The 12,305-nt window shown below is 32.6% G+C and overlaps 1 protein-coding gene across 3 annotated transcripts in view; it reads left to right on the top strand.

Moving 5' to 3' along the window:
• LOC101901654 (transmembrane protein 132B) overlaps nt 1-12,305 on the top strand; it is a 261,310-nt gene that overhangs the window by 179,398 nt on the left and 69,607 nt on the right. For 2 of the 3 annotated variants that reach the window (XM_059122968.1, XM_059122967.1), the window contains exon 15: nt 10,588-10,906. The exons of the other annotated variant lie outside the window; for it this stretch is intronic. In XM_059122968.1, the coding sequence (XP_058978951.1) occupies nt 10,588-10,906 (319 nt within the window). The remainder of the gene's footprint in view (nt 1-10,587; nt 10,907-12,305) is intronic. 3 annotated transcript variants of the gene reach the window in all.

Below are 12,305 nucleotides of genomic sequence, written 5' to 3'. Positions count from 1 at the left end.
TTTTGAGCTCTCATTGGACGGATTATTGTCACATGAAATAAGTAGGTCCACGCTTTGAAGTGATCCCCATTAGGCTTTTCGGCAATTTTTGTTTGTTTAAATGTGTTCACAACTTCCAGCTGAACCACGATGTCGGCCCTGGAGTTAAAAGGTATGTGTCATTTAACCACGTATTTCGCACTTATTTCAGTTTTTTGGTGAAAATTTGTATATAGTGAAAAATTATTCTTTATTTTGTTCACAAAAAATCCACTGAATTCAATATGATAATACAAATTGAAAAAAAAATTGACAAAAAAAAGAATAAAAAATCTTAAATATGAGAGTTTTTGCAATGAGATCTCTTTTTCGTGATTTTTTAGCGATTTTGAAAAAGTAATTATCTTTTAACTTTGGTGTGACCGTGTTAAATTATTTCGATATCATCTATTCCGTTTCTCCACCACATAATTCGGTACTACACTTCCATGTAACCCGCCATTTCAATTTCACTTATCAAGAAATCAATTCAAATAAATTGGTATTCAGAAATAAAATATTCAGAAATAAAATATAAAAACACTACAAATGTACATTAGAAATAAGTCAAAATGGAAAAAAAATCATGCAAAATAAAACATTACTATTGTACATTTCAAAATCAAAATGAAAATGTTAATATATCACATTTTTACGCGATTTTTGGATATTATCCTTTTCGGACAGGAGACAATTCCGAATTTGTATGAATCGTTAAAATCAGTCCAGCGGTTCTTAAGTTATAAGCGTAGTAACTAACACAACTTTCCTTTATATATATAGATTTTTCTTTTAGTGTCTGTCAAGAATAATTAATATGAAAATATTTAATATGCAATCAATAAAGAACAATTTCATATTACAATAATTAAAAAATTAAGAAATAATATTAGTAAAAGTATTTAACAATATTAGTAATAATTCGTTGTTTTAATGTTAAACGTACTACAAATAATATATTTTTTTTGTTGATTTCTATAAATTTAAAAGTTTTATTCGATTTTCAAAAAGTTTCATTTCCGCTACACAAGGTTTCATTGAATTTGAAAATGCTATAAGTCAGTATAACGCAAGTAAAAAAGCTGTAAGTTCGTCGGGCTGAACTTTGAATAAACTGCACCATTTGGAATGAATTTAGTAATTAAAAAAACACGTTGAAATGCCGACAAAATGTTACTAGAAGAATATCGGTTATAAGTATGAAGTTGAATCGCGCTTCCTACGGATACGATTCCGTAATTGCTTGCAAGATATTCGGTGCGCTAATATCGTTTCATTGTCGTATGCCATCATTGCAATGCATTTAAATTTTTTTTTTGAGTGAAATGTTGTTGTTGTAGCAGTAGTACATGTAAGTGTTTGCGTTCTGCTAATCTGGTTCAAGCTATACTGAGTAGCATTATAAGGACCTAGTTCGTGCTCTGGATTCTGAAAAGAAAAATAATTACACCTATCAGATCAAGAGCGCAAAACGACTAGTCGTCGTAATTAAATGGCTTCACAGTTTTACAATCATTGAGGACAATAAAGATGCTCTCGCAGCAGAAGGATTCGAAACAAAGTCTATCATCAACATTTTCAATAAAGATAAAGTTCTGCAACCTATGTTTAAAGTAGAACTAACATACGAAAACAACTAAAGAAAAAGGGACAAATTCATCCAATTTATAGCCTTAGACTTCTTTGTAATCGCGGTGTGAAAATAGAAGAATCTCAAAAAGGAAAAGGCCAACCTCAATGTACAAACTGGCAAGAGTACGGGCATACCAACACGTATTAAAAATTGCTATCGGTATGTGTTACTTGTGGTGACCTCCACAAATCGTCGGAATGTCGACATCCCAAAACTGACCCAAGCGTCAAAAAGTGCAGCAATTGCGGTGGAAATCATACTGCAAACTACAGAGGATGTCCTGTATATATCCACTTACAAAATCTAGCTTAGCCACAAAAAAGCCTGCAAACTACCGGGTACGGGAAAATCCACAATTTAATATCAAAACAGCTGATTGCCCTGAGCTAAAAAAGAGGAATGAAACCACCGCTCTTAATTAAAATCTCCCTTCACAGAATATGCAATACCTATATTCTAATTGAAATATTATATTGAAATTCCAGAAAGTGAACTTACACCGCAACAGAAGGAAAAAATAGACTCCGAAGAGCTAAAAAGCTGCTTCGCTTGGCTGAAAGTGGTAAACTGCCGAATTTGGTTTTCTCCGATTAGAAAACATTTGTTGTCCAGCAGTTTGTAAACAAACAAAATGATCGTGTTTACTTGCCAAGGAGGTCAGCTCAGAACTCAAGCGCCAGCCATGGTGATGGTGTGGGCTGCCATAACAGCCGATGGTCGCATTCCACTCGTATCAATCGACCGTGGCATCAGAATAAATGCCGAATATTATGGCGAAAATATTCTGGAGGGTGTATTAAATCCTTGGGCACGCAAACATTTTGGCCGCAGATCTTGGACATTCCAACAGGACTCAGCCCCATCGCACTCAGCACGTGCCACCCAAGAATGGTTACAAAATGAGGTTCCTCGCTTCATTTCCAGCGCACATTGGCCACCAAAATCTCCGGAAATTTTGGAAAGCAAGGTTGGCACTAAAAAAGACCAAGTGTCGACCACCTCAAACAAGCGCTTCGACGGGAATAGGTCAAAATACCGCAGAGCAACATTCGGGCAGCGTGTGACGGTTTCATTGGCCGTTTAAAGGCCATAATTCGTGCCAAAGATGACCAATTCGAACAAATCTAAACTTATTCTAAAATTTGATGCTATTTCCAACATTTTTTGCTTTCGTCTATATATAAAAAAGTAAAGTCTATATATATAAAAGAAAGTTGTGTTAGTTACTACGCTTATAACTTAAGAACCGCTAGGCCGATTTTAACGATTCATACAAATTCGGAATTGTCTCCTGTCTGAAAACGATAATATCCAAAAAAAAAATCGCGTAAAATTGTGATATATTAACATTTTCATTTTGACTTTTGAAATGTATAATAGTAATGTTTTATTTTGCATGATTTTTTTTTCATTTTGACTTACTTTTTTCAAATGTACATTTGTAGTGTTTTTTATATTTTATTTTTGAATTCGAATGTTAATAACAATTTATTTAATTGACTTAATTTTTGAGAACTGAAATTGATGTCGGGTTACATGGAAGTGTAGTACCGAATTATGTGGTGGCGAAACGGAAAAGATGATATCGAATTAATTTAACACGGTCACACCAAGTTAAAAGATAATTACTTTTTTAAAATCGCTAAAAAATCACGAAAAAAGAGATCTCATTGCAAAAATTCTCAAATCGGGAAAAAAAAATCGAAAAAAATTCAATGGAATCTAATTTTAAAATAATAATACATTCTATTGACAAACTTTGTGAGGATCTTTAAACATTTTCTGTAAAAAATCAGCGAACAAGTTGAAGATTTTTTCAATTTGTTATTCTCCTTTTGTCAATTTTTTCAATTTGTATTATCATATTGAATTCACTGGATTTTTTGTGAACAAAATAAAGAATAATTTTTCAATTTTTCACCAAAAAAATGAAATAAGTGCGAAATACGATGTTAACTGACATCAAGATACCTTAAATTGCTTTTGCAGGTCGTGATATCGATCATAACTCACGGATAAGGGTACAACCCGATTTCATATTTATATAACCATCGTATGATTTAAGCTATTTTTAGGGTCTTGGCCACTTTTTTCATTTTTTGGCCCTTATTTGACATCTTTGTTTCTAAGGGGGTCGAGAACCTCTTCGCATAAAATTTTCAAATTTTCATCAATGATTTGGCCAAAAAATTGTATATATGCTTCCTTGGGGTAGGGAACCATCATACAGATAATTGCCCCATAGGAATTTATCTAAGTAAAGTCCCCACATGGGAGTATCCCCAAGTCCACTTTCAAATCTAATGTGTTGTCAGAAAAGAAAATTTTGTATTGTATTGAATTTGTAACCCCCAAGAGAATATTGGTTGGGAATGTAGACTTATGATGTACATCTATATGAAATGAATTGTAAAAACATGAACAAATTACAAATATAAGAAAGTAGAACGGGACCGAATATTTGTTGAATCGTCATTGAATTATACTATGATGAAAAATATGGAATTTATGGGGTCTCAACTTACAATTTAAATGGCAAATAAAATTAATTCCCATCTTGTGGTAATGGGTGTAAAATAGCTATATTTTTGATTTGGCCTCTATTTTGTCATATTGGATTATAAGGGTAGAAGAAAGTTTTGAATGTAGGTCGATATTTCGGAGTAGTGCACATATATAGGTATCTCCTGATTTTACCATATTTCAAAGGATTTGGCTAAAAATGTATATTTGGGGTGGAAATCTTACACAAAAATTTTAACATATCTACAAATTTTAGAATTTTCTACATGTAATATTACCCCCTCAAGTCCACCTTTTGGCGGACAAACAGACCACCGAAATGGTTGGGGGGACTGATGAGGACTCTAATGCACAATCTGAGGTGCTAATGGGTTTAAAAAAGTAATTAACTTTGGCTGTTCTTTAATCATTCAGCCCTCAATTATGAGGTGTACAAAATACAGCAAATTCCAAATTAATGCTCATTAGACTGGAAAATTTTGCTACGATTTTTACCATACTAGAAATTAATTTGATTACTTGGGGATACGATTGATATATACTATTTAATAGATTTGTATAGCACATCCACACATTTGAAGTCCAAGGTTTAAATATTGAAGCCCACGGCTTAAATACTGGTACAGGTAAAGAGTGATTTGTTAAGAGCTTGATAACTTTTTTTTTTTAAAAAAAACGCATAAAATTTGCAAAATCTCATCGGTTCTTTATTTGAAATGTTAGATTGGTCCATGACATTTACTTTTTGAAGACAATTTTATTTAAATGTTGACCGCGGCTGCGTCTTAGGTGGTCCATTCGGAAAGTCCAATTTTGGGCAACTTTTTCGAGCATTTCGGCCGGAATAGCCCGAATTTCTTCGGAAATGTTGTCTTCCAAAGCTGGAATAGTTGCTGGCTTATTTCTGTAGACTTTAGACTTGACGTAGCCCCACAAAAAATAGTCTAAAGGCGTCAAATCGCATGATCTTGGTGGCCAACTTACCGGTCCATTTCTTGAGATGAATTGTTCTCCGAAGTTTTCCCTCAAAATGGCCATAGAATCGCGAGCTGTGTGGCATGTAGCGCCATCTTGTTGAAACCACATGTCAACCAAGTTCAGTTCTTCCATTTTTGGTAACAAAAAGTTTGTTAGCATCGAACGATAGCGATCGCCATTCACCGTAACGTTGCGTCCAACAGCATCTTTGACAAAATACGGTCCAATGATTCCACCAGCGTACAAACCACACCAAACAGTGCATTTTTCGGGATGCATGGGCAGTTCTTGAACGGCTTCTGGTTGCTCTTCACTCCAAATGCGGCAATTGTGCTTATTTACGTAGCCATTCAACCAGAAATGAGCCTTATCGCTGAACAAAATTTGTCGATAAAAAAGCGGATTTTCTGCCAACTTTTCTAGGGCCCATTCACTGAAAATTCGACGTTGTGGCAGATCGCAGTCTATTCATGATGAAATGTCAAAGCATACTGAGCATCTTTCTCTTTGACACCATGTCTGAAATCCCACGTGATCTGTCAAGTACTAATGCATGAAAATCCTAACCTCAAAAAAATCACCCTTTATATCAAAACATTTTTAAAACACTTTTAATCGACCAGTAATATAATAAAAATAATATAATATAATAATGCTTTGACAAATATGCATAATAGACAAAAACTACGGGCCGGCAACGCGGACCGGGCAAGCTAGTTTAATAAAATTTAAAAAAATGTAAAAATTGTGGCTTTTGCTTGGTTGCAGTTTCTTTATCTCACCCTGTAGTTGATTATCCAACGTTTCAAACTTGGCCGGAGGGGGCGTACAGAGGAGGTCCATTAAGATAAATACTGTATTTATCTAGCGGAGACATAAACCACTCAGTTAACAGAGCCATTAAAAGAGCAATGTTATACTTAACAGAGCATATAGAAAATTGTTATTTTTTAAAAAATTCCATTTTCTAATGTTTAGTCATCAAAGAATTTATTTTTTTTTATGATAAACAACAACTATAGCTTTAATTAAAAAAATTATGAAAAACTGTCTTGCTACGGGTACCCACTATCTTGTAGTTGCACAATATGTGACAGGACATTGGCATTAGATAAACTACGTTTTAAAACAATTCTTCCAATACAAAATGCATATCAGTGGAATGCTTATGAAGAGCACTATCCATTGACATCATAAAAAGTTTAGAATTTTCGGATAGTTTCCGAGGTATTTGACCATTTCTGTTGAAATCCTTTGAACAGGATAATTCCATTGGCCAATACGCTTTCCAGGATGTTTCTTCCGGGTCAACATACATATCAATGGAAAGCTTATGAAGAGCACTATCCATTGACATCATAAAAAGTTTAGAATTTTCGGATAGTTTCCGAGGTATTTGGCCAGTTCTGGTGAAATATTTTAAAATGCGTAATTGCATTGTAAGCTGTTCATTTAGTCAGATTTTTCCTGAACAATATGGTTATAAATGGAAATTGAATCAAATAAAAATGTTATTAGAGAAAAATTAAAAAAAAAAAAAAAAAAAAAAATATATATATATATATATATATATATATATAGATATATATATATATATATATATATATATAGATATATATATATATATATATATATATATATATATATATATATATATATATATATATATATATATATATATATATATATGTATATATATATATATATATATATATATATATATATATATATATATATATATATCAAACTGTCTTTGCGCCCAATGTATTTTTTATTGAGAGAGTTATATATATATATATATATATATATATATATATATATATATATATATATATATATATATATATATATATATATATATATATATATATAACTCTCTCAATAAAAAATACATTGGGCGCAAAGACAGTTTGATTTGATATATATATATATATATATATATATATATATATATATATATATATATATATATATATATATACATATATATATATATATATATATATATATATATATATATATCTATATATATATATATATATATATATATTTTTTTTATATATATATATATATATATATATATAACCACGACCACCTTGACGGTTAGACTACCGCACTATCCGAGTGGATGCTAGTTTATTCGCAATATGTAAACATTTTGCATGAAATCACAACAATTATAGCTCTCTCTCAATAAAAAATACATTGGGCGCAAAGACAGTTTGAGTTATGCACAAATATAGTCATTCCTATGTTAATAACATACCACGAATGTTTAATGTTAAGTAGCCAGTTCAGGAGAAATTATTTTAAATAAATATATTTTCACTAGACTGTATGCCTTCCAGGATCTTTCTTACGGTCCAACATACATTGATATATATGTTGACATCATAAGATATGTAGAAAGTTTGGATAGACTCAGAGGTATATGGTAATTTCTGGTCGAATCTTTTGAAAAGCGTGATTCCGTTGCAAACTGTACATTCAGTCAGATTTTGCTGGTCAACGTGGGTTTAAATGAAAAGTGAATCAGAGGATAATGTTTTTTGAAAAAAAAAAAAAAAAAAATAAATAAATAAATAAAAAAAGTTCTCAAAATAACATACCGATCGGGGACAATAATTTTATTCTCAGCTGTTTTGTGAAAGTTTCTAAGGGAGAATAAAAAGGTTTTTTCGGGATGTTTTATAATATTGTTAACAAATTTGAAATAAAACAATAAAAAAGCAGCTAAGTTCGGCCGGCCCAACTTTTAAGCCCTCCATCATTTAGAACGAACGTGGACCTGCAAAGAAAAATTTCCGCATACGCATACCCATTACGAACTTAAAAAAATCGTTCGAAAGATAGCGTAATTACCTGAGCGAAATCGGCATCAACTTCGAAGCTGGCCAATGTGTACACATTTCACATAATAAACTTGATAGATTTTTAATTAACTAGCAAGAATTAAACTATACATATAAATGTGTGCACCATCATAACTTAATACATACATATGCATGTAACTCGCTCTTGAAGGATTGAATCGATGCTTTTTTAAGTTTCAGAGTAAACAACAAACCAAGTTTTTTTCTATTTAATTATACATTGTTTGATTCAGAGAACGAATTTAGAACGCGATGTTGCCGTAGAGTAATGGTCGAATTGGTTAAGGGCTACTGCTGGAGCGTGATGGGTTAGGAGTTCGATTCCCGGTGGCGACGTCTATTGTTCAAAGTATTTCACCAGAAATGGTCAAATACCTCGGAAACTATCCGAAAATTCTAAACTTTTTATGTTGTCAATGGATAGTGCTCTTCATAAGCTTTCCATTGATATGCATGTTGATCCGGAAGAAAGATCCTTGAAAGCGTATTGGCCAATGGAATTATCCTGTTCAAAGGATTTCACCAGAAATGGTCAAATACCTCAGAAACTATCCGAAAATTCTAAACATTGTTTGATTTAGAGAACGAATTTAGAACGCGATGTTGCCGTAGAGTAATGGTCGAATTGGTTAAGGGCTACTGCTGGGGCGTGATGGGTTAGGAGTTCGATTCCCGGTGGCGACGTCTATTGTTCAAAGTATTTCACCAGAAATGGTCAAATACCTCGGAAACTATCCGAAAATTCTAAACTTTTTATGATGTCAATGGATAGTGCTCTTCATAAGCTTTCCATTGATATGTATGTTGACCCGGAAGAAAGATCCTGTAAGGCGTTGTGGGTTGAAAGTATGTCCTGCCACATACGATTGTGTTACAAGTTAATGGATGGTTGTAACTTTGCAGTCTTTGTAACAATAATTTATGATGTGTAGATATGGCTATTTTTGGCCTTTTTATACAAAAAATTAATACAAATTAATATTTTTAAGGAAAAACTTTATTTTTGGGCTCTGTTAACGTTAACAGTGCGCTGTTATTTTCTATGTTAAGTTAATTAGGAAATTGTCTTAACAGACCTGTACGATCATGTCGTCGGAGTTGATGACATATGTGTAAGGTTAAACACCTATCTCGCGGAGCTTGCCGCCTACTTCCACGTGAGGAATATAAAAATATCCCACAATTTATTTTACCACATGATCTGCATAGAGGACAACAGTGCTGAATGTACAGGTCGAGAGAAATGAAATACACACCACGAGCTACCCCACGATCCTAGGGGTCACATTCGACCGCATATTCAAATCATCTGCGCAAGCCACAGCTATCTGCGATACGTGCTGTGTGGTCTTGTTGATGCCACGTGTTCCGCGAGCCAAGCTTTTGCATTGTGGGCAAAAAAGTTGGTCCAATAATGTCACTATCCCATAAAACGCAATTTTGAAACATAACATTATTAAATTAACTGAAACCTTTGGGAATGGGAATGACACCCTTTGACATTGAAATTAAAACTTTTGCAACGGAAATAAAAACTTTTGCAATTAAAACGAAAACTTTTCTAATTAAAATTACACATTTACAATGATGATTTATATGTAAACTCGACGTAGCCACATTTCTAATATATTTGCGTATCCCACAGATCAACGAATGCGAACCACATTATTTGTCCGATATACGCTTCCAAAAAGCAATGAACGACTGGTACTAGGGGATTAAATTGCCATCCCGAGTTGATGCATTCCTTCCTTGGTAATTACAAGAAGAAATCGTAGAAAAAAAAGCCGAGTACATTTCCCAAGTTCTTACACTTTCGATAGCTACACATATAGTTTCCAAAATCAAAAAAATAGGACGCTTAGTTCCGCACGGAAGCCAGGAAAGAATCATAACTACAATACCCGCAATCACAAAGCAACTGATTCCTTTCATCTGCTGCCGATCATCAACATAAGATTCCGTCAATAGGGTAGAGGGAAGGAAAATTGATATTTGTTGATTTAGTAAATAACAAATCTTAATATGAATGACAAATCTATCATTTTTTTTTACTTTCCGATTCAATTACTTACAGCTCTAAGGATTCTGCTAATTTTATTACAAAACTCAGCAAATATCCAATGGATTCGGATAATTTTGTAATTGAAACTTTTTTGTGGTTGGTTGACAGAAACATAATTTTAATTATTGTTGGATTTTTTTCAGATTACTGTCTTTTTGTAAATAGTTTTTTTTTTTTTTTTAATTAATGTTTAAATTAAATTTTTAATGCATAAACTTCCTTAATACAGTGTTGAAGCAAAAAATCGTTTGCTTAAATGTGTAAAAACCTGAAACTGTAACAAAATTTGACTAGGGTGAAAAATGCACCTAAACTTTTTTTCTTTTGAACATTAAAAACAACTTGAACAAAATATTATTTTCTTTATAATCGGTCAAATTATCAATATGTGTAATAAATGTAGTAGATCGGTGCTAATATGTACAAAATTGAGGTGGAGTAGGGTATTATATATTGGGCACCCATTAATGATGTATTATATTTTTTTTTTAATTTAGCAACCAGACTGCGCCAAAGGAAGTGTAGCACCTATGTGTGATAGAAGCAACATTTTATATCAACCTGCGGAGTCATCGCTGTTCCACGAAAACCACTTAAAAACATCGCCTGGACACCATTCACTTATTTGCATGCCAAAAAAACATATTCAATCTTTCCAAAATTGTCCAAAAGCCTTTCAAGAAGAGAAGCATAATGCGGAAAAGTTGGTAGAGTGTTTGAACCAAAAAATTAATGTATTTCAATTCGATACATTGACTCCTAATAAAAATTCAGTAGATTTAATAAAATCCAACATGAAGAATGAAATTTCCCTTGGTAAGATAATATATTATTTAGATTAAAACATAAATTGAAGATCATTATATATTTGATTTGAAATTTCAAAATTCTTCTTTTTAAGTCTATTTTAAACATATTTAATACCAAATATTTATTCCCTTTCATGGTGGAACCTATCACATAGAATGACAAAGATACTCTGTTTATTAATTTTTAGTTCTAACGGTTATTACACTGTGCAATAAAATTTGTGTTTTTTTTTTTTTAATAAAGTAAACCTACGAATATTATGACAGTTAAACTAAAATAGAACAGTGTTTGGCTTGCTTGTTTGGGATACCATAGTATTTTGTTGTTGCAAAATCGTCAGGCAAAATCCCATTATTGTTGTTTTTATAAAAACAACGTTTGTTTATGAGTGGAGAACGATGGTAATGTTTACCAGGGGGTAAGGCAAGGAATACCTAGGTTTCGGAAAGAGCCACCAATCCTCATCAGTTCCCTTGTTTCTTGTCTGGGATATTCTCCCCAGAAGTTATTTTAAAAAATAACTTCTATGACAAAAAACATTTTTTTACCCAAGTGACGAGATCGTAAGCTCAATAGAAGAGGAACAAAAGAATTACATAAAACTAAAATTCTTTTGGAAAATCTTCTAAATCTTACAACCGCACTTATAAACATTTACATCTTTCTCCACCCATTATGCTTTCGTTCAACCTGAACGAAGTAACATAACCATGTAAGTTTGTTTTGTCTGTTACAACAAAAACCCCTTCGTCGACCGTGCCTGTGTCTATTAATAGAACAGTGTTTGGCTTGCTTGTTTGGGATACCATAGTATTTTGTTGTTGCAAAATCGTCAGGCAAAATCCCATTATTGTTGTTTTTATAAAAACAACGTTTGTTTATGAGTGGAGAACGATGGTAATGTTTACCAGGGGGTAAGGCAGGGAATACCTAGGTTTCGGAAAGAGCCACCAATCCTCATCAGTTCCCTTGTTTCTTGTCTGGGATATTCTCCCCAGAAGTTATTTTAAAAAATAACTTCTATGACAAAAAACATTTTTTTACCCAAGTGACGAGATCGTAAGCTCAATAGAATAGGAACAAAAGAATTACATAAAACTAAAATTCTTTTGGAAAATCTTCTAAATCTTACAACCGCACTTATAAACAATTACATCTTTCTCCACTTGTTATGCTTTCGTTCAACCTGAACGAAATAACATAACCATGTAAGTTTGTTTTGTCTGTTACAACAAAAACCCCTTCGTCGACCGTGCCTGTGTTAATAGAACAGTGTTTGGCTTGCTTGTTTGGGATACCATAGTATTTTGTTGTTGCAAAATCGTCAGGCAAAATCCCATTATTGTTGTTTTTATAAAAACAACGTTTGTTTATGAGTGGAGAACGATGGTAATGTTTACCAGGG

Source organism: Musca domestica, unplaced genomic scaffold (genome assembly GCF_030504385.1).
Source record: "Musca domestica strain aabys unplaced genomic scaffold, Musca_domestica.polishedcontigs.V.1.1 22, whole genome shotgun sequence".
Lineage (NCBI taxonomy): Eukaryota > Metazoa > Arthropoda > Insecta > Diptera > Muscidae > Musca > Musca domestica.
The sequence above is the reverse complement of the archived record's forward strand: the minus strand, read 5'-3'. Positions and strand labels throughout refer to the sequence as shown.